The following is a 21,136-nucleotide window of genomic DNA, read 5'->3' as shown; positions in this document are numbered from 1 at the left end:
GAGGAGGGTTTTCACTCGGATGGAGGCTGACAAGTGACGGGTTCAGTACATGAAGGTGAAGACAGAAGCAGCTAACCGCTAGCAATGATACATACATTATCTTTATGATATGGTGATTACAAAAATGAAAGAAAGGAGATGTTATGAAATGTTAATTAATGAGCTTTAGAGATGCTGGAAAGCAGGTTTTAAAAATTATTATTATTATTATTTATTTATTTTTTTTAGAAAATAACACCTCCGACTTCAGCTTTATATTTGACAGAGTCATGGAAACCGGATTGACCTCAACTCTTGGCAACAGTTAGCAAATCTACATTTATGCGGAACTGGCTCTTAAAAGAGATCCAATGAGTCATTGGATAAACACACACACACACACACACACACATAAGAGTTTTGCTTTTGCGAGGATGTAGCGTATTCCATGGCCCAGCTAAACGTCTAACCCGAACCCTAATCTGAACATAATCCTAACGCTAACCATTTCAAACCAAGTCTTAACCCTGTAGAAACAAACACACACACGCACCCACACATACACACAGCATAATTCCTGGTGGATTCTTAGTGCATAAAGACTGAAATGGCAATTTCTTGGTCATAATGCACAAATAACTTTACAGCCAACAGCTCTAATAACTATAATTTAGAAGAATTTACTGTGCAAGAGAACAGCTAGAAACGGACTTCTATGTTTCCCGATCCAACAAGAAGAAGAAAATGTGCACAGAGCCAGTACCACAACTTGCTGCACTTGAATATAAACCTTTGGTATCATCTGCATGGAAGTCCTCACAGAAATATGCTTCTGCGTGGCCATTAAGTATAAGTAAAGTACGGGAACTTCTTTCCTCGTCAGCACCGATTCGAGGCCACGAACGGCTCCGATCCCGGTTTTGGTGCATTTACAGGCCAAGCTGAAAGAACGAACTGGGTACCATATCACGGTGGAATCTCTCTGCTCTTCTTTTCATGAAGACCTGACAGAGTACTGAGATGTTTCTGTGTGAACTTTAAGTTTCCCAGTATCAGAAAAATAAATCTCCCAAAAGGCAAAAATATCTCTGCTTTAGATTTACATCCAAAATATAAAGTACCTCTTTGCATGTTTCATAAAAGAATCTGCTTGAAAAATATAATTAGATCTTTAAAAAACAAACAAACTATTGTGCAATTGAATTCCTAGTTAAGACTGAAGGAAGCGGCCTGCAGCGGCCGTTCTGTCGGCGGCTCTGTCCTGTGTGCCGAACTGACGGCGTGCTCAGATTTGAGTCTTTCCTCTGAGTTCCTCGTGTATCTGACGCACTGCGAGGCTCCGTCGGGGGGCATGCTCAGCTGCACGCTGTCTGCCTGAGCGGGCAGAGGTGTGGAGGTGACACAGCTGGACAGATTGACATCTGACGGCTCTATAGTCTTATTGAGATGCTCAGAGTCTGCGGCAGAAGAAGTCTGCAGCTCCCCTGACAGGGCGGGGTTGTCTTTGGTGTAGGGAAGGGTGTCTACTTCTGACGGAGCTGGTGTATAGAGATCTGAAAGGTGCATATCGCTGTCTGTGGGCTGCAGCGGGCTTCTCTTTGCTTCATCTGTTTGTAATAGAGGCCCCTGTTTTGAGCCAGAGACGCTCCTCCCATCCTTTTTATAGTAACCTTTAGGCGAGGCCTTAGCGAGGGACAGGAAAGGAAGCTTGGGGCAGAGCGGCGACCCCACCTTGACCCGACTCAGGCTAAGGATGTTCCTGCGGATGTCAGCGGGGAGTTTATCCAACTGCCTTCCAAGTTGGACTGGGCTCGGGAACAGCGTGCCTTGACACGCCCTGTAGAAAAATCTGAAAAGTAAAACAGAGACTGACATCAGCATCGCTCCACCGAAGATCGCCAGGCGGCTGGGATAAACATGAAAGGCATCTGGTATCAATAACAGACGCAATTCAGCACTCGGATCATAAATATTTGAAAAACAGGCTCGTGTTTTCACTCATCCACAAACTGAACACGGTGTACCGAGGCAGCAGCGCAGCGATGGGCGTGATGAAGCACAGCAGGTAGAAGAGGGGCTCCTGCAGCAGCCTCTGCATGGTCCAGTAGGGGTTGGAAGGAGAGTAGCAGGCGGGACAGGAGGCGTTGTAGCACAGCGCCACGGTGAAGAATAAGGCGATACTGAAGGCGATCGACATCCAGTTCATCCACGTCTGCAGGGGGAAGGACACGAGGATGAGAAACAGTAACAGAAACTTAAAATCATAAGACGTTACACACCTATTCTTAACGCAGGCGTTCACACCAACCATGTAATTTTACTGTCGTTATTTTTTCAAACAAAGCTCGATTTTTCACATGCGAATAATCAGATCTCACCAAGTTCGCTTGTAGCGCAGAACACACACCGGTACTGAATGTACAATGACACGGAAATACTAATATAACACTGTTTTTATATAAGACTCTCAATTTCTCTATAAGGGATACACAGTGATTTGATTTACTGCCTGCAAAATATTGTTAACATATATATTAAAATGAAGGCAAACGTGACTGGAAGCTAAAGCTTGCTGTACATTTAGGCGACATTAAAGAAGTTTCCTCCAGGCGGAAAGACAGAAGTGTGGATGCGAAACCGTCTTCTCGTGCCCTAAAATGAGTTTAGTCAGCGAGGGGAAAAAACTCCTCATGTTGCATCCTGGAGATGATTGGCTGATGAGACGTCTGACACAGTGAATCGTGTACGATGGCTCACTGAAGTGTTGTACTGACACACGTAATTAATTACAGCCTCACAGCTTCTGTATTTTGGGGGAGGAGGGGGGGCTGCTGTCACCTACCTACCTTTAATTGACTTTCACACCAGTTTACCAATCAGGCATGCATTATGTTCCTGAGCAGTGAGGAAATGAAGGGCCTGCCATCCGAGTGTGTGGAAGTGTACCTTCCATCGTGCTCCTTTTAATGAAAGCGCCTCTAAATGAGGGGCAGTCATGTCCATGAAGGCAGTAAGTAAAAAGGACACTCTTCCCACGTGTTTAAAAAAAAGAAAGAAAAAAAAAACCCCTCATCAGGCTGAATTTACAGCCACAGAGATGATGGAGAAGACTCGGACTCAGGGCAAAGTCATAAATTTCAACAGTTTATGAGCATCATGTCTGAGCTCTCTGGCGGTGTAAGGTGTTGGCACGCTGTGATGAGTTGTAACTGGAGTTTATAGCACTCCAAGTCTAAGCTCTGATCTCTGGCTGCCTGGTTCAGTTTCGAGCGAGGCTGGTCTCACCCTGGGAAAAACATGGGGTTTGTTTCTGACGTTTTCTAGTCTTTGTTCCATCTTCTGCACAACTTCAAATCTCTGCTTAACCTCCTCGGACCTGGCGTCCATATATGTGGACATCACATTTTGGGTTACTTAGACCAAAATACTCAATTTTGCTCTATATCCACCTCCTGTACAGACTCTACCGGAAACCCAGTTTGTTTTAGGCTTCTTTTGCCTTTCACAATAAAAGTCGTAAATATGTACACTACGTGATTAATGTGGTCTTGGTGATAAATAACAGAATTAAACGGGTTAAAGTAGTATGTTAAAGCTACATATGACAGAATCCAGGAATTAAACTAAATGTCAACTTTGTTTTCACAAGTTATGAAACAGAAGTTTTCAAAAATAAATCAATAAATTGTTCATGTCTGGCAAATTTCTATGATGCTGATTTTCCAATCCATGAAAAAAATGGTTACAAAATATGTAATTTTATGAATTTTTTGCATAAAACTATCATTTTTATAATTTATTACAAAGGTTCCTGTAATGTGTTACCATTGAATGATAATCACAGGCCAACAGTGAGGTTTTGGAAACACCACTCATGTTCCACCGCAGAGATTTTGAGCATTACAATGCTGTAACCATCCAAAGCAGACTGACTATGAGCTTAAAATTGTTTTTATTTTTAAATAAACATCAGGGATCGCTGCTGTCATCTGTTGGCTTTATAATCAGATTTCTTACCCATGTTTTGGTCTCGGTGCCCAAATGCAGCAGAATAGTGAATAAGGCGAGGGTGGTGATGGGAGTTCCCCATGTAAACAGGTCCACGTCAGAGTCAGCGTAGGCCTGGGTAGCATAGAAGAACATTTCATTAAAAAAATATATACAGAAAACAGATTTTTGTTCTTTTAGTCAATTTTTTCCCCAACACAACATAAAGCGACGTGAATACACGTGCTTGCTAGAACTGATAATCGACCAAAACAACATAAGACCACACCTTACATACCGATAGGAGGATCTCACTGAATTTCTGTATTTTTAAGCATTTTTTGTGCATTTATTGATATATATTGAATATATTGCAGTTTTGTATAAATAAAAATGTGAGCTTAGCAATCACTACAACACTTCCAGGTTCATGCTTTGTACTGAAAACATTCTTTTTAAATAAAATTTGAAGAAATTAATAAATAAATTGTGAATTAATAAATTTCATTGCTGACGAATCCATTTTAACAACCATGTAAAGAGGATAAAACATTAAAATCAACACTAAAAAAAACAAATCAATACAAAGGTAAAACTCTAATAACTTGGTGAAGACGAATGGCAGACGTGACACTTACAAAGTAAGGAATGAAGAAGCAGACGAGACTTTGGTAGAAGGCATCAATCATGTTCATCCAGAACATATATGGCTTATATTCCTGCAGGATAAACACAGACACTCAGCATCAGTGTGACTGTAGAGAAGAAAAATGTTAAAAATGTAAATATTCAAAACACATATAAAAATGTCTCTATTACCTACATTTGATACCAGAAGCAGTTAACTAGTCCTGATTAATTCTGGGTCAGAAATAAAATTAATGACCCATCAAAACAATGAAGAAGCGCAACAGTTTTAACCTTTACGCTAAAATTTATGCTAGAAATCAAAGGTTAATGACAGAAATCATGGCATATTATAACATAAATTCATTTTATTTAGGAAAAATGTGGATTTCTAAACTGAATGGTATCTATGCAGCATGCAAAATGAATTCCAGCTTATTCTTGACTTTTGAGTCAAGACTGACAAACTGGGTTTTCTCTGGAGCAAAGAGTGAAGTCTTTCACCTATGCCAGGGAGAGGAAAAAACCCTCATGGTAATACCAAGTTTAATTCTTAGACTAAATCGTGGAGAACTTTGCATGATTAAGAGTTTAGGGCTCACTGGAACCCCTCATTTCAAGCCAACTTGCCTTTAAGCTAACATCGTTCTGATTGGCTGCCTCTCACAAACAGAAGGTGGGGCTTCTATGACAGAGATAACTACAGTAGGGACATTTGCTCTCTCATATGAGTCAACAGTAGTAGTGTGAACTGAGCGTTTAGAGCAGTCTGAGCTTTTGGCTCACAGATAACTCAGCACCTGAAACAGCCGCAATTTGTGTAAACTTACTACACTACGGAGCTACAAACATCCTGCCTTAGAGTGATGCTGAAAAACTAGTTCATGCATTTTTCACTTCTAGGTTGGTGTACTGTAATTTCTTCTTATCAGACTTTAGTAAAAGCTCTCTAAAAAGCCTTCAGCTGATCTAAAATGCTATAGAGGGAGTATTAACTGGCTGTAGACGCAGCGCTCATATTTCTCCCATATTTGCTTATCTTCACCGTCTCCCTGTTAAATCCAGAATTAGCACTTCTCCCTACCTACTGCACCACCATGGGAAGCAGAGCTTTCAGCTGCTCTGCTCCCAGGCTGTGGAACTCTCTTTTTTCCCCATATTCTTAGTAAAAATTTGAAATGTGCTGTCAGATCATTAGGAGGGAGCGCACCTCGGAGTTCTGGCCGTTCACGTAGAGCTGAGGTAGTTGTTGGAGAGTCTCTGCTGACACGTCTTTGTCCAGAGTGCCAGTAATGAGTTGTGGGAAAGCAGAGAACATCAGGTTGAAGAAGATGAGATACCACTGGTCAATCATGGCTGAACCTGAGAAGCCACAGTAGAACTGATACCAGAAGATGAGCGCCACAAACATCTGAGGGAACAAATGGGATGGAAGCAGTGAGAAAAAGCAGAACACCTCATCCTTTCTGACTCAGATCTGTGTGCGCTGGGAGGGGCCTTACTGCATTCTTGTAGAAGAAATACAGGATCATGTTAGCCAGGCGGGAGTAGCACCAGTGCCCGTGTACCAGCAGGAGCTTCTGGAGATACCGGAAACGTGGGAGGGCAAAATCGCTTGCCATCACTGCCTGCAGAACACCACAAGAACCAAACGTTCAGTCTCCTGCCGCCTCTCTCCTACGTACACGAGACGAGCACACATTAGGCAGTTACTCGTTGACTGTTCTCGCCTCTTCTTAATGAATCTTTAGCGGGTATAATCTTTCCAAAGCAATAACTCGTAAATGAGTTGGCCTCCCCTTGGATTCACCGTTAGCGCGGCAGGAAGCTGTCAGTCTCATCCATCACCGTGTAAAACACTCCCAGTACTGAGCCCTGCTTTTACATCATAAACACCGCCGCTAACCCTTTACGGCACCTCTCGGCTGTCAGCAACAGAAACAGCAGCAGGCCTCTCGCTTCTGCTGCGCTCCAATAACCCCTCCTAACGACTACACAGGGAGCGCGTCGCTAATAGACGAATGGTCCGCTAATGATAATGCAGCAGCGCGTGCAGGCTCGGGGCGCAGTAAAGAGCGTCTCAGCACGTGGTGTGCGGCGGAGTCCCCGAGAGTGACCGCTGTCTCATTAAGTGGCAGTTTGATTAACGGTAATTAATGCAGCGGATTGGTTAAAGACGGGATACTGAGGCTTTAGCAGATGTGCTACACAGCAGCGTGCCAGCAAAGCCTCCCCTGGAAGTTAATTGGGAATCTCCATCATAAGAGCACAGCTCTGGAGCAGGGTGCTGCAGGTAAATGAGCGGAGGGGAGGAGGGTTTTCTTCGTGAAGATGCTCTCTCAGCTGTGGCCTTGGAGCTGAGCGTCCACGCCGCGCTGCTTCTCTGCAGGACACAGGGCCTTCCTGCTGACTCAGCACAGCACAGGCAATCCTATTTAGAGGATGGTCATGGATGTGGGCTAAAAACCGCACTTAAGTGTAATGAAAAGCCATTAACAACCCTAAAGAATGCTAGTGTCTCCCCCTCTTCCCAATTCCCCAATCTTTTATCTGCAGCTCTTCTCGCTCTCAGGAGCTCTCAGGCTGCGCTGCTTTTTTTTTTTTTTTTCCTACAGCCCACCGTAAATCACCCACCTCTCCTCTCCGCCCCATGTGCCACTCTATTCATCACCTTACCTGCATGCCTTCCTGTCCTGAGATCCCCACACCCACGTCTGCGACCTGGATCATGCTGACGTCATTGGCCCCATCTCCTGTGATTAATGTAGGGAAGTGAAAGAGAGAAAATAGACCGTTAGAAGGAGGAGGTACATCAGTTTATAAGAAGGGGGGGGGGGGGGGGGGCTTTATTGAGCGTGAAGATGACAAGATGGAGAAGCCGGCGTGCCCAGTGTTTGCGAGAGGAACGTGAAGCTTTCACAGACTCCTCAGCCGTTATACGAGCCGCGCGCTTGCGGTGCCGTTCGCCACCTCTGCAGCTCGGCCTCCCGTGAGGCGGAGGCCTTCCTGCTGCGGCAGCCGACAGGCGGTGTCTCCGGATGTGTGGATAAATTTGTTTTCCCTTCTTTTTGTCACTACAGGTGGTGGAGTGGGAGGGGAGGAGGATTTTGTTGTCACAATGGCACCGCAGTGGCAGCACAGACTGATAATGAAAGGTAGGTGGTGAGAAGAACTCAAATAGAAGTTGGCTGGAATTTTTTTTCCTTTTTTCCTTTTTCACTGAGAATTCACAAGGCTGGATTTTTTTTTGTGAGTGGGATGGAACAACGTGATTAATGTGCCATCACGACTTTTTCAGAAAAGTATAACCAGAGTGCATTTCGGCTGCTGCCATATCAGTTTTTCTGGAGCCAGACGTGACCATGTTTGGATGTTATTGTATCTGCTTATTAGTGATCAGCAACATCCAAATTAAATTCCTGAATTTTTCTCACCAGAACTGGACAGTGTGTTAGTATAATTAACCCCAGCGCAGCGATATTATTGGTCAGATACTTGCATTAAAACCCTAGAGTGGCCCGAGGAGGCCATGATTTATTATTATTACAAATAATGTGAGTAAGGCTCCGTACCAGCTCGTGAAGTGTGACACGTCTGAATAATAAGACTGAAGTACTGAAAGATATTAAAGCTCAAAAGCTAACATAGCACTGACTGAAAAAAAAAACGCCCCGCTGGCAAATAAAACCTGCTCCTCCTGAGCGCAGCTGGACCAAATAAATGGAAAACAGAGAAAAGACCAACGCAGGTCACCGTGACGTCCTCGCGTCGCCTCTTTGCTGCTGCAGCTTCAGTAGGGAAAGTGTAGAAATACTAAGAATAACTCAGAGCGGAGGCTGAATGATGAATGGTGCACCTCCATCTCAGGCAAATTTCAAAATCAGCTCACACGGAGATCACGGCAGGAGGAACATACAGGAGTTTCACTGGAGCCGTGCAGCAGCCAGTTGGCTGCACGATGAGGTAAAGATGCAATGAATAAATTAAATAAAGTGAATGTTCAGGGCTGGCAGGTTCAGGTGTGCACACTGCAATTAAAATATGGCATTCATGCCTTTGTTAGAACAGCTAAAGAGTAAGATGAAGATGGGGAAAGTCACTTGTACACTTGTCTGGAAGAGTCTGTGTGTTCCAAAAATGTCTTTCAACGCTGAGAAAAAAATCCCTCATCCAAGCTCGTTAATATTTGGGAACAATTTGCGAGCAGGTTAGCAGCTGTGCTCGAGAGCTCAGGCACGTTCTGATCTGTCCGGACGCTGCTGGGATCTTACATACTGGGGATAGCCTGAAGGTTCAAGACAACAGCTCACAGTTTACGCCGTTCAAAGCTAAGGAATGCTTTAACACAACGTTAGAGCCTAACAGGCCTCATTTTTATATCTGCAACTATAAACACGTGTAAGCGTGAGATAGGACAAATGTTTAGTTTTTACTCCGGGTGAGGTCAGTTGTCTTTAAGTCCAGCAGTGAGCTTGTGACGGGATTTTAAAATCAGGCCCATCTGTGTCTGAATATGCTCACCCGGTCCTTACCTATGGCCAGAGTCATGACCTTCAGCTTGTTCCGCACCAGTTTGACCACCATGCTCTTCTGCAGCGGCGTGGACCGGCAGCACAGCACGGAACGGCAGCTCCGTGCAACGGCCAGAAACTTATCCTCCAAACTCTTATCCAGGGCGTAGGCCAACGTCCGCCCGTCTATCACCAGGCCCAGCCGGTGCACCAAGAAGGGAGTGGACTGGGAGGACGGAGATGAAGAGGAGTAGATGTCAAAGGGTGAGAAGTTCGTGTTGAAGCTCTTGGTGGTTGGGCCTGATGGGCTGCAGAGGAATTTGGCCTGGATGTAGTGTAAACTCTCCTCCAGCAGCAGCGCGCACGCCTCCTGGGTCACAGAGAAGTTCAGCGTCAGGACGGCATGTTAATTCAGCTGCAACAATCTCCGGAGCTCTAGAGCTTGGATACTTTAAGATCAAATATGAATTTAAATCCTGTGTAAGGCTTTACTGTAAACACAGTAAACGTCTGTAGTAGAAACACATGATGTAGGGTGGGTCAGATCAGACACAAACATGAGCGATCTCCATCTTTTGGAATGAGGATTTATTCTGATTTATTCCAGAAAGGGACAAGAACGCGACACTAAAGATCAACCTGTGCTCGGTCTAGAAAACAACAACACACAGCTGTGAGTCTGACAACAAAGCTCTACAACAGCAGCATGCTAACGCTGTGCTAACGCTTTACACACAATCTATGATGCCAACGCAAAACTAGCTGTTTGTCATCCCACCAGCGGAGCCGAAGGTTGATTTGACACATGTCGTACATTTCCACCCGACTCGTCACCACAGGAGATTCGTGGCCAGCACATTTTTTCTGCGCTGTGCTCTGTGGGGCGTTTTTCACCCATTCTGCTGTCAGTTTGTGCTAAAACTTTGGCAACTAAAATAAAGATCTCCTGCCTGTCCTCGGGTCGGTCGGGTTTAGAGCAGATATTTTAATGCATTCAGCAAGTTTTAGTTTGCTTTATGAGCCAACTTTATTCCACAACAGTACACTCAGCTTGTTACCTATTGAGCTCTTTTTTTTCTCTGTAATTATACTTTATTTATGCTGTTTTGTTAAATCTTATGTTCAGTGTTTGGATGCTGCAAGACACAATTTGCAATTTTTGGGATAAATGAATTAAATCTGATAATAAATCTAATTATTTGCTGGCAATTTCACAGGCGATGTTCTTGAGCAATGCAAAATGAATGCAGTAAGTTGTGCAATCAGTTATTCTCTTCAGGCAGCCGATCACTTTTGTAGAAAAACATTTAGACTGTGAATAAGAATCCAAATGGCTTGAGACTCCGTCCTCTGAAACGTTGTTAGGCAAAGACGACCGGGGTCGGTCTTTACCGGCATTTCAGTGACTCATCACTGCAGGAGCTTGAGATGCTCACATGACAGAGGAGTTTCCTCTTCTCACCCCAACTGGTCGCGGCACATAGCCGCCTGGTTCTGCTGGAGGTTTCTTCCTGTTAAAAAGGAGTTTTTCCTTCCCACTGTCGCCAAAGTGATTGGTCATAGGGGGTCATATGATTGTTGGGTCTACCTTACAATATAAAGCGCCTTGAGGCGACTGTTGTTGTGATTTGGCGTTGCTGATTGCAGCCACTTTTTCCGTTTTCACCTTTCTAATCTTGGGTGGCACACTGATTGTTTAGACCACCACTGTTCACACAGGAATCTGCTGCCGTTTGATTAGCTCAAGACTATAGCGTACACTTTGCAGTCGGTGGCTGCAGAGTTTATTTGTGACCAAGGAAGTCACATGTGCCAAAACAAATGGTACCAAGGGGGAAATGAGCAAGAATCCAATTACAGCGTGCAGGTGTGAAAGCGCTCCACGTTTAGGAAACCAGAGTTTATTAAAACCTGGCTGGTGCTACTGCTCACCTGAGAGTCAGCGTTCAGTGTCAGGAGCTCCTCCTCGGGGTCCAGCAGCTTGCACGCGTACGCGATGTTCACAGCAGTTTCCTGTTTGTCCCCCGTCAGCACCCATATCTGTAGGCCCGCCTTCCGCAGGGAAGCTATAGTTTCAGGCACGCCGTCCTGCAGCCGATCCTCAATGCCCGTCGCTCCTGAAGGAGAAGGCAAGTCTGTGACAAACTCTCCAACATTAGAGTAATTACATTCGTAATAACAGTTTCAGCTGTAACTGAGAGCTACCCAGAAGATGGAGGTTCGTCTCCAACTGCAGGGCCGACTCAAAGAGCAGCTCCTCCCTTCCCTGAATGGCCGTCTCAGCCGCCAAGTGCCGCTGCAGCCAGCAGGCGTACTCCTCTTTGCTCAGAATCTGACACACAAACACAAAACGTTCACACACACACACACACACACACACACACACACACACACACACACACACACACACACACACACACACACACACACACACACAGTCATGTGTCAGGATCTATTAGATCTCTATGAAACAAATACTTTCAGAATCTAAAAGGTAGTGCAAATATATATATGCATTTCAATCTGTCTGATGTAGTCTGATCAAAGTTACTAATGCAAAATTATTTGTGACTTTGGAAACAAACAACTGTTAAATTAACAATTTCTATTACACTGTTACAGATGGGCAGGAATCATTGTCTTGTTTTTAGTTTTACCCTTTTGAATGTCAGTAAACCTGTTGACAACGCCCATCGGTCTTCAGAGTGGTGATATGAGAAAGGTGTTCACGCCCTTGCATCAGACATGCACCCGTAACGGCACAGTGGTTATATTAAATATAAGAGAAAGAGAGAACTTTAAGAAATTAATATAGCCACTACAGTGACCATCAAAACGATGGAAAAATATTGCCATAAACAGCTTATTTTGCGACACCACGAAACAAACGATAGCATAAAATGAAACGATAGACGTTTTTATATCGTCATCCGATACATATCGTTATATCGAACAGCCCTAATACTTTGTAAATCACAATCCCAGATATGGAAAAACTCCAAACGCTGATCTGCTGCCACTGCAGATTACCCTCCTTACATCACTGACAGAGGAGACTTCACGTCACTTTGCAGAGACGAGTCTGTGGTGTGATGGTTAGCTGTGCACATGTCGTGCTGGTGTAAACAGAAGGCGTGCAAAAAGAGGCTGAACAACAGCCCAGTAATGTGCATGTGGTGACACATGAAACTGTCATGCGCTCTGGTGTTTATTCTAATAAGTCATAGGGAGCTGCTTAAGCAATGAACCGAATCATGGATTTGGACTATTATAATATCCTGCCATTTTGAACATATACAATCTAATGCTTCCTTTTTAATTCATGCCTATAAAACCTTTCCTGTTGCCCCTGCCAAGAACCTGACTTGTTCTACAAAAACTTATTTCGATGAAGATGGAATAATGGCAACTATCCCACCATGAGCCCTAAACATTTACCCACAATGCACTTTAGGTTTTCCCCAGTGAATTCTCAGAAAAAAATAAGCATGCAGGGTACCAATGCTCTTCAATGTCACAGACGTTAAATCGGTGCAGTTTTCTCACACTATGATAGATCCTGAGATACTGACGCTCAGAGTCGCTTAAGAGAAAAAAAATTGTTCTTAACAGAAAATATATTTAGGCTTTAGACTTTTCTATCTCATCTACCTCCTGTACTTATGAAATCTGAACCGACCCCTTTGCACACCAAGGGCCTGTAACTCTTCTGTCTTTTTTAGGCTTCATAGTCCAAAAAAACCAAAACAGATTTTATATAAATAATTTCCCAGAGCCGACACTTGCCCCGATAAAAAGCTAAGATGCTTTCTGATGACTGCAGCAAGTCAGGCACTGACACGCTGTCAACACTTTATTATGAGCTTAGTGTCTTTACCAGCTGCACACATGCACCTATTAGAGGAATTAAAGGGGAGGCTTGCTTCACCTGCAAGTCTCTCTCTCTTACACACACACACACACACACACACACACACACACACACACACACACACACACACACAGTCATGTGTCAGGATCCTCCATAACAGAATGTGAGACCTTGACAAGGTGTTTTATCGCTTTGCTTTGGTGATGGCGCTGCACAGGCAGGAATATAATGAGCCCAGCTTGTGAGAGCATAAATTAACAGCCTGGGAAAGTGGCACAGATTGCAGCTGAGTCACGAAGAATGTCACTTGTGGAAGGGCTGGTCCATGTGATCATCTGCGCCGGGCTGCAAACACATCCTGTCAAGAAGCCACTGAGACACACCACCTCCGTCCCCCTTTTAAAGCAGTTTAATGATGGAGGGCAGTTGTTCAGGTTTACAGATCCGTGCTTGCATACCTTTTTTGCTATGCACAGCGTGCGAAGTCCATCTGCAGCGTACAGATTCAGGTAGTGCTGGGTCCTGCAGACAATCTTTTTCTGACGTTTCCCTTTGGAGTTTCCTTAAAAAACAGAAAAGGACAGAAATAAACGGAGATGGGATTTTCTCGCTTTGGGGGAATTTGCATGAGTGGTTCAGCATTTTAGTTCCAAATTACAAAAGACTTCATCCAAGAAGCCATCTGTCCTCACACCTAAATTAACCATGCATGCTACACCTCAACGTAAAGCCATCATATTGCTCACTAAGCGGCATCTGGGTTATGGCGTTCGCAAATATAATTAATCTATTTCAATTTTCTGCCCAAATGATTTAAAAACGACTGAACATTCGAAGTTATCTAAGATGTTTCAAAGCGTCTTGCTGGAGCGCCTCTCTGGCAACACCTCGGCCATCTTTCTGGCAGGGGAGCGGCGCACAAACAGATTGGCCTTATGGGTCTCCTGACACAGATGCACCAGCCAACACTCTGATTGCCAGCCATGAAATCTCACTAATAACACAACAGCTTGGCAGGCACAGCCTCACATGCACCGCCACGCAAAATTATTTTTACTGAAAGGAACAAATTAGCACAAAACTGGCAGCGATCGAACAGTTCCAGCTCGGAAAGTCAGGAAATAATCGAAACTAAGTGCTTTTATTCACCGCTAAAAGCGAGTTGTGTTATGAAGAAGTTATAATTACACCAACAGTCTATTTTCTCTTTGGCTGTGGAGGAAAAAAACTAAAGCAAAAACACAGCGTGAGTTCTGCTTTTCTGATGAACAGCTGCTGGGAGCAGACAAGCTCCCAGACACAGGTGGAAATTCACATCATGTTTCGGTTTCCAGTCAGAAAACTGAGGTGCATTTTTCCCCTGTCTTTTATATACAGTTCGTGTCACAGACTGTATATAAAAGATAGACAGAGCTGCTTTTGAAGAGTAAAGCCAAAGCTGAAGTGCCTTAAATAGCACCATATATGGTTGCAACAAGAAGCCCGGCTGTGTCAAGCCTGACAACATGATTTTAATGCTCACCTCATCTCCGACCACTGTAAACACAAACAGGCTGTTTTCTGTCAGATACCAACGCCATAGATCGATACTGTAAAATATATACTTTAACAAAACTATTAGATCTCTATGAAACAAATACTTTCAGAATCTAAAAGGTAGTGCAAATATATATATGCATTTCAATCTGTCTGATGTAGTCTGATCAAAGTTACTAATGCAAAATTATTTGTGACTTTGGAAACAAACAACTGTTAAATTAACAATTTCTATTACACTGTTACAGATGGGCAGGAATCACAGCGTTTGCAGCCTCGCTCCCAATTTAATGTCATCATTTAATTATTAGCCACAGTTGCTAGCTGCTACCTTAATGACCCCTAAACAGACGGCTAGTGTGGCTATCGGATAAAAGTACTTTTGGCTGCGCCCTCATTTCTACAGCGGATGGATCCACATGTTTGAACTGGCAGAGATTTTATGCCTGATGGCCTTCCTGATGCTTGATTAGTTTTGATTAGTTCTATATATAATATATTATAAAGAAATCGATGTTTCTGGGCTACCGCATGAGTGTAGACCAGTGAGGTGACAGGTGATCATCTAAATGTCTGCAAGTTAGTTGACTGAACATCCGTTATCGTCCGCTTTTCTGAAGGTGGGCCACGTTGGCAGAAAACTAAGCTGCTTTTCTTGATGTCTCTCTCCTCAGCAACAGTTTCCAGTTCCTCCTGGAAGACACTGAGACATTCCCAGCCCAGATGAGATATAATCTACCCAATGGGATACGGATCTACCTCTGTGTCTCCTCCAGTTGGGAGTGCCTGAAAAAAGGGAGGCTTCTGAGCAGCATCCTTACATGAACCCACAATCACCTCAACGGACTCCTTTTGACTGTACTCCAAGCTCTTTATCTCTACGACTGCCACCCTAAAAACGAAACACAACCTTGCACGACTACAGGCGAAGGCTGGAACGTACACCAACTATTAAATTGACAGTGACTCTGCCTCGTTTTCACCACGAGAGTCCAATATACCTGCTTTACTGCAGACACCACACCAATTTGTTTATTTTAACTTTACAGTTTCCTCGATTTCAGCTGTTTTCAGATCCAAATCTGGGACCTACTGACAGGGATTGACACGCCCTTTTTTATTGCTGAAATGAATTATTTATTGTGTGAATAAATAATAAATGTAGTTTCACAGTGCAACTACTAAACAGGAGTCTGCAGGCACACTTTCATCTCCAAAGGTCTATAGTCTGTCACCTCCACGTGTCCTGTTATTAGAATGACACTGAACAACTCCCTCATCCCCTGAATGGAGCTATTATGGACATTCTGGGTTATGAGAAGGCCCGGTGCCTGCTGAGCTCTAATTGGCTGCTTTTGCCCAATGGGGAACCAAAGTGTGCACGAAAACACACGCAACCCTGGTCATTAAAGCTGCTCAACTGGGGCACTAGGCTGTATGATCTGTTTTTGTGAGCAACTGAATTTTAAGTAAGCGGAAAAACTTGTGCACCCAGCACTGTGTGCAGGACTCAGCACGGGATGCACGATGGAAAATCAATACAATTAATCATACTGTAATTCAGAATTCTCCAAAGGATAAGATTACATGTCAGCAAGAAAACATGCCAAAACGAGGTTTGGGGGGGTGGGCTCATCTCCATTTGTCTGCTGCAGTTAACAAGTCCTCATTCGGCGTAGGAGGATCATTTCAGCTGGAGAGCCATTTTTACGCAGCCGTGTTGAGATGCCTTTAATGAACAGGAGGGAGCCACTAAGCAGGCACGTGAAAGAAATGTATTACTCGCACAACGTGACAGCATGCTCTTACTGAAGGGGATCCAAGACAGTTTGCTGCACCGGCTGATTCAGTCCATGAAAACAAAAGCACTTCAGAGCACTTTTACACTTCTGAGCAAATGATGCGGTGAAGGAATTGTGCCGTAATAGGAAAGCTTGTATAAAGTGTGGTAAACACTGTTGCAGGATACACACGCAGTCCACGATATGCCAACATCTACTGACACAGTTACGACTCGATTTATTCACTTACTACTCGTGCTTCCCACACATAGTAGACTCAGTGTATTTAGGGGCTCATTATAACATTTTTCATTTTGTTTTTCATCTTTGTGAGAAGTCGATGCCATCTGTGTCCAGATGTGGAAATTCTGTGTGAACCAGTTAATGTCAAGGACTATTATGACTCTAAAATATTAGCGAATTATAATAAGTGGAATGAAATGATTGCATTTTTGTATGTGTTTTTCTCTGCCTTTCACATCATCTGTCAGAGAGTTGCACCAAAGATGAATCCTAGCAGCCAGCCAGCAGTCTGCCAATCAAAGCAGCCACACCCAGTGACTACCTCACTCCAGTATAAAGATGAATGTATCTGTCTGTTTTTATAAAAGAGGGACACATTTTTTTGTGGCCGAATAAAAACATGTTTATTTCTACTGTAAAGTTGGATGTTTTAAAATGTGGGTCCTTTCTGAAGCCTCTGGTGGATGTTGGAGGAACTGCAGGTTTTAATGCTTTAGTAAATCTCAGGGCCCAGTTGCTGAAATATAATCTGGCAGGATTAATCCAATCTGATAGGACCAAATCCTGAAATCCGGTTGTGCAAAAAGTAAATGGAATTACAGAATCGTAAAAGATCTGCTAACATTATCCAGTTTTTTATCTGGATTCAAAACATTTGAATGGGAAGAGGATTTCTTTGCTCCAAAATATCACAATTACGGAGATGCCAGCAGAGATCTGGATTCAGACTGGATTATGGTAAGGAAAGTTAATCAAACAAGAAAACCGGAACTGATAAACAGAGTTTAAAGAAAGACAAACGTCAAACAGTTTGAAAACTCTGTATGTAAATGCGATAACTGGAGATAACTAGGGCTGTGCGATAGGACCAAAATCTCATATCCCGATATAAGAATTCTATCGTCTCAATAACGATATAAATCACAAAAATGTAACATTTTCTGAAAATTCTGTGAATCTCGGGCAGCTCGACTTGCGGGAAGTGTTTCCAGCTGCGCGTCATGTACCTGGAGTCGAGTGTTTTAACCGATGCATGAAACTATAGATTTTTAGACATAAGTTTTAACCGCCGCCGTTTTATTTGTGAGCATTTATTACACAGCGTGCTGCGGGGAAAAGCCTGTTCTAACGTTTGAGTCTAAGGTTTATTTTTTAGCACCTGGCGGCTTTTTTACTTCTCATCCGTAAATTCTCTGCATACTCTTTCATGTGATTCAGTTTATTTTGAAAAGTCTCAACAGGATCTTGAGCTTTATTGTGAAAGGTTTATGTGGAAAATAAACAAGCAGACACACGATGCTGTTACCGTCGTTGTTGCTAACCACAACACATAAAAACAGGCGCTTGTCCGTAGTGTGGTTATATTAAATATAAGAGAAAGAGAGAACTTTAAGAAATTAATATAGCCACTACAGTCACCATCAAAACAATAAAAAAATATTGCCGTAAACAGTTTATTTTGCGACACCACGAAACAAACGATAGCGTAAAATGAAACGATAGACGTTTTTATATCGTCATCCGATACATATCGTTATATCGAACAGCCCTAGAGATAACAATAAAATATTTTCCCAACAAATAACTAATATCCAAGAAACTACGGTGAATTTTAAGAAAGGTTAAATTTGGCTCAGGGGGTTGGGAAGCGTATCTGTAACCGGAAGGTCGCCGGTTCGATCCCTGGGCTCTCTGTCCTGGTCGTTGTGTCCTTGGGCAAGACACTTTACCCTACCGCCTACTGGTGTTGGCCAGAGGGGCCGATGGCACGAAATGGCAGCCTCGCTTCTGTCAGTCTGCCCCAGGGCAGCTGTGGCTACAACCGTAGCTTGCCTCCACCAGTGTATGAATGCGAGAGTGAATGAATAGTGGCATTGTAAAGCGCTTTGGGTGCCTTGAAAAGCGCTATATAAATCCAATCCATTATTATTATTATTATTATTTGAGTCAGTAAACAGTTTCCAGTTCTTTATAGATTTCTCTAAGATGTGGAATAAAGATGTTAACCTGTTAACTCTTTGACACTGTCATGGGAATTTTCTAAACTATTCTAAAGCAATAATATCATTAAAAAAGGTGACGTAATCCCAGGCTGCAGACCTCCACACTGCGTGTTGTGTCACGTGTTCCTGTGGGTTGAAACAGTCTTTGCTAAGCACCCCTGGACAGATGTCTGGTACAGGTCTGTGTAGGTCTTTGTGTGACTGGAATAGTAAGACCCTGCTACACCTTTGCCTTTAGGACATAAAAGAAGCTGTAGAATATGGAACAAGGAAAAAAAGGAAAAAAAAAAAAAACACAGGGAAGTTTTCTTTTTTAAGACCCTAGTCAAGGCAGGCTCTGAGTTCAGCAGCTCTAAAAATAAAAGTCCTTATATAACATGTGACCTTATCCTTTCACCTGAGTAGAAAGCATGAGGGTTTGGGGAAGTATCAGTGAAACCTCGAGTGTTTATAAAGACCAAGACCACAGACCTCCACAGACTGTATACAATGAACCACTCAAACCTGAAATAGACGATCAGATATAAAGCACCAATTCATGAAGTCTGTCATCTCAATGCGTTTCATATTGTAGCATAAAGACTCTACAACAATTACAGACAGTATACAGTGTTCACTTGTTCTGTCACGTTACAGCCTTATTCCAAAAGGGATTCAAAGTTACTATATAAGAAAAAACAAAATAACACTGTCGTCCCGTTTCCACATGTGTCTGTCCACGTTGGACAAAATGCGAAGCAGGTAAAGTGTGGATACTTTAACCACTGTAGTCACATGACATACATGCACTTTCAACATATACATAGACACAACAAAAGCAAACAGTCCTAACTCGTGGTGTTAATTTCTTCTAGATCACAGCAGAGTCTCGCCTTATAGCGGTCTCTTGACTACACACAGCTACTTCTAGAGTCAACCTGCAGTTAGGGCTGTACGATATGACCAAAATCTCATGGTAAATGGCCTGCATTTGTATAGCGCTTTCCTAGTCCCTAAGGACCCCAAAGCGCTTCACACTATATTCAGTCATTCACCCATTCACACACACATTCACACACTGGCGATGGCAAGCTACATTGTAGCCACAGCTGCCCTGGGGCGCACTGACAGAGGCGAGGCTGCCGGACACTGGCGCCACCGGGCCCTCTGACCACCACCAGTAGGCAAATACGGGGTTAGTATCTTGCCCAAGGATATTTGGCATGCAGCCAGGAGGCAGCCTGGGATCAAACCACCGACCTTCTGATTAGTGGCTGACCTGCTCTGCCACCTGAGCTACAGCCACCCCTCATATCCCGATATAAGACATCTATCGTCTGATAACGATATAAATCACAAAAATGTAACATTTTCTGTAAATTCTGTGACTCTCGTGCAGCTCGACTTGCGTGAAGTGTTTCCAGCTGCGCGTCATGTAGCTGGAGTCGAGTGTTTTAACCGATGCATGAAACGATACATTTTAAGACATAGGTTGTAAGGCCGCCGCTTTCTTTGTGAGTATTTATTACACGGCGTGCTGCGGGGAAAAGCCTGTTCTAACGTTTGAGTCCAAGGTATTTTTTTAGCACCTGGCGGCTCTTTTTTTACTTCTCATCCGTAAATAATCTGCTCTTTCACGTGATTTCGTTTATTTTGAAAAGTCTGAACAGGATCTTGAGCTTTATTGTGAAAGGTTTAGGTGGAACATAAACAAGTGGACACGCGATGCTGTTACCGTTGTTGTTGCTAAGGACAATGGATAAAAACAGGCGCTTGTCTGTCTGTAGTGTGGTTATATTAAATATAAGAGAAAGAGAGAACTTTAAGAAATTAATATAGCCACTACAGTGACCATCAAAACGATGAAAAAAATATTGCCGTAAACAGTTTATTTTGCGACACCACGAAACAAACGATAGCGTAAAATAAAACGATAGACGTTTTTATATCGTCATCCGATATATATCATTATATTGAACAGCCCTACCTGCAGTCAATCGAGCTAAAGCCTCACTTCACCTTTAATGACAGAAACTGATTTGCATAACGAAGCAGAAAAGTATAAAGAAATGTCAAAAGCCAGCTTTAGAGCGGAAGTGTCACAAACTAGGCCTGGGGCCAGAATCAGCCCAGCAAAGACTCCAAACCGGCCCGCAGGACAGGTGTGAAAAATGTGAAGGAGGGCAAATGTTTAAGACTTTGACAACTTTTCTACTGATGAAGACCTCCCCCATGCTCATTTATACTACACTGAAGTAAAAGGGAAACAATGAAATGACAGAAAATGTCCTGTTTTTCCACCAACTATGATAGAAATTTATATTTTTTTGTTTTAATATATTTATTTAACAGTTAAAAACTCAGTCTGGGCTACTGGAGCTTTTTACTGTAATTTTAAACATTTATGTCTTACAATTTAAAGCCCAAAGAGTCATCCTGACAGATTTCTTTCAGTTGCTACTGCAGAACGTCTTTCTTATGTAGAAAAACTGTTAAATGTTTAGCAAAATGTCAAACTGCGACTGGCACTTTCACCAGTTTGGTCGATCAATGACATAAAATGAGTTTCACATCCCTGATTTAGAGGAAATGCCTGCTTTTTGAAAGTCATCTGTTAAT

At 43.1% G+C, this 21,136-nt stretch overlaps 1 protein-coding gene across 1 annotated transcript in view; it reads right to left on the bottom strand.

Moving 5' to 3' along the window:
* Positions 1 to 422: 422 nt before the first annotated feature.
* atp10a (ATPase phospholipid transporting 10A) overlaps positions 423 to 21,136 on the bottom strand; it is a 42,191-nt gene continuing 21,477 nt past the window's right edge. Inside the window, exons 11-21 of the mRNA XM_085348917.1 lie at positions 13,434 to 13,537; positions 11,310 to 11,436; positions 11,037 to 11,221; positions 9,126 to 9,474; positions 7,270 to 7,346; positions 6,096 to 6,221; positions 5,804 to 6,004; positions 4,605 to 4,685; positions 3,997 to 4,101; positions 2,004 to 2,191; positions 423 to 1,828 (exon numbers count right to left, since the gene is read on the bottom strand). Coding sequence (XP_085205043.1) covers positions 1,186 to 1,828; positions 2,004 to 2,191; positions 3,997 to 4,101; positions 4,605 to 4,685; positions 5,804 to 6,004; positions 6,096 to 6,221; positions 7,270 to 7,346; positions 9,126 to 9,474; positions 11,037 to 11,221; positions 11,310 to 11,436; positions 13,434 to 13,537 — 2,186 coding nt within the window. The 3' untranslated portion in view covers positions 423 to 1,185. The remainder of the gene's footprint in view (positions 1,829 to 2,003; positions 2,192 to 3,996; positions 4,102 to 4,604; positions 4,686 to 5,803; positions 6,005 to 6,095; positions 6,222 to 7,269; positions 7,347 to 9,125; positions 9,475 to 11,036; positions 11,222 to 11,309; positions 11,437 to 13,433; positions 13,538 to 21,136) is intronic.

This window comes from Diplotaxodon limnothrissa, linkage group LG23, assembly GCF_057381915.1.
Source record: "Diplotaxodon limnothrissa isolate DT_005_m linkage group LG23, D_limnothrissa_male_GT1.1, whole genome shotgun sequence".
NCBI lineage: Eukaryota > Metazoa > Chordata > Actinopteri > Cichliformes > Cichlidae > Diplotaxodon > Diplotaxodon limnothrissa.
Note: the sequence above shows the minus strand (reverse complement) of the source record. Positions and strands in the feature narration are given on the sequence as shown.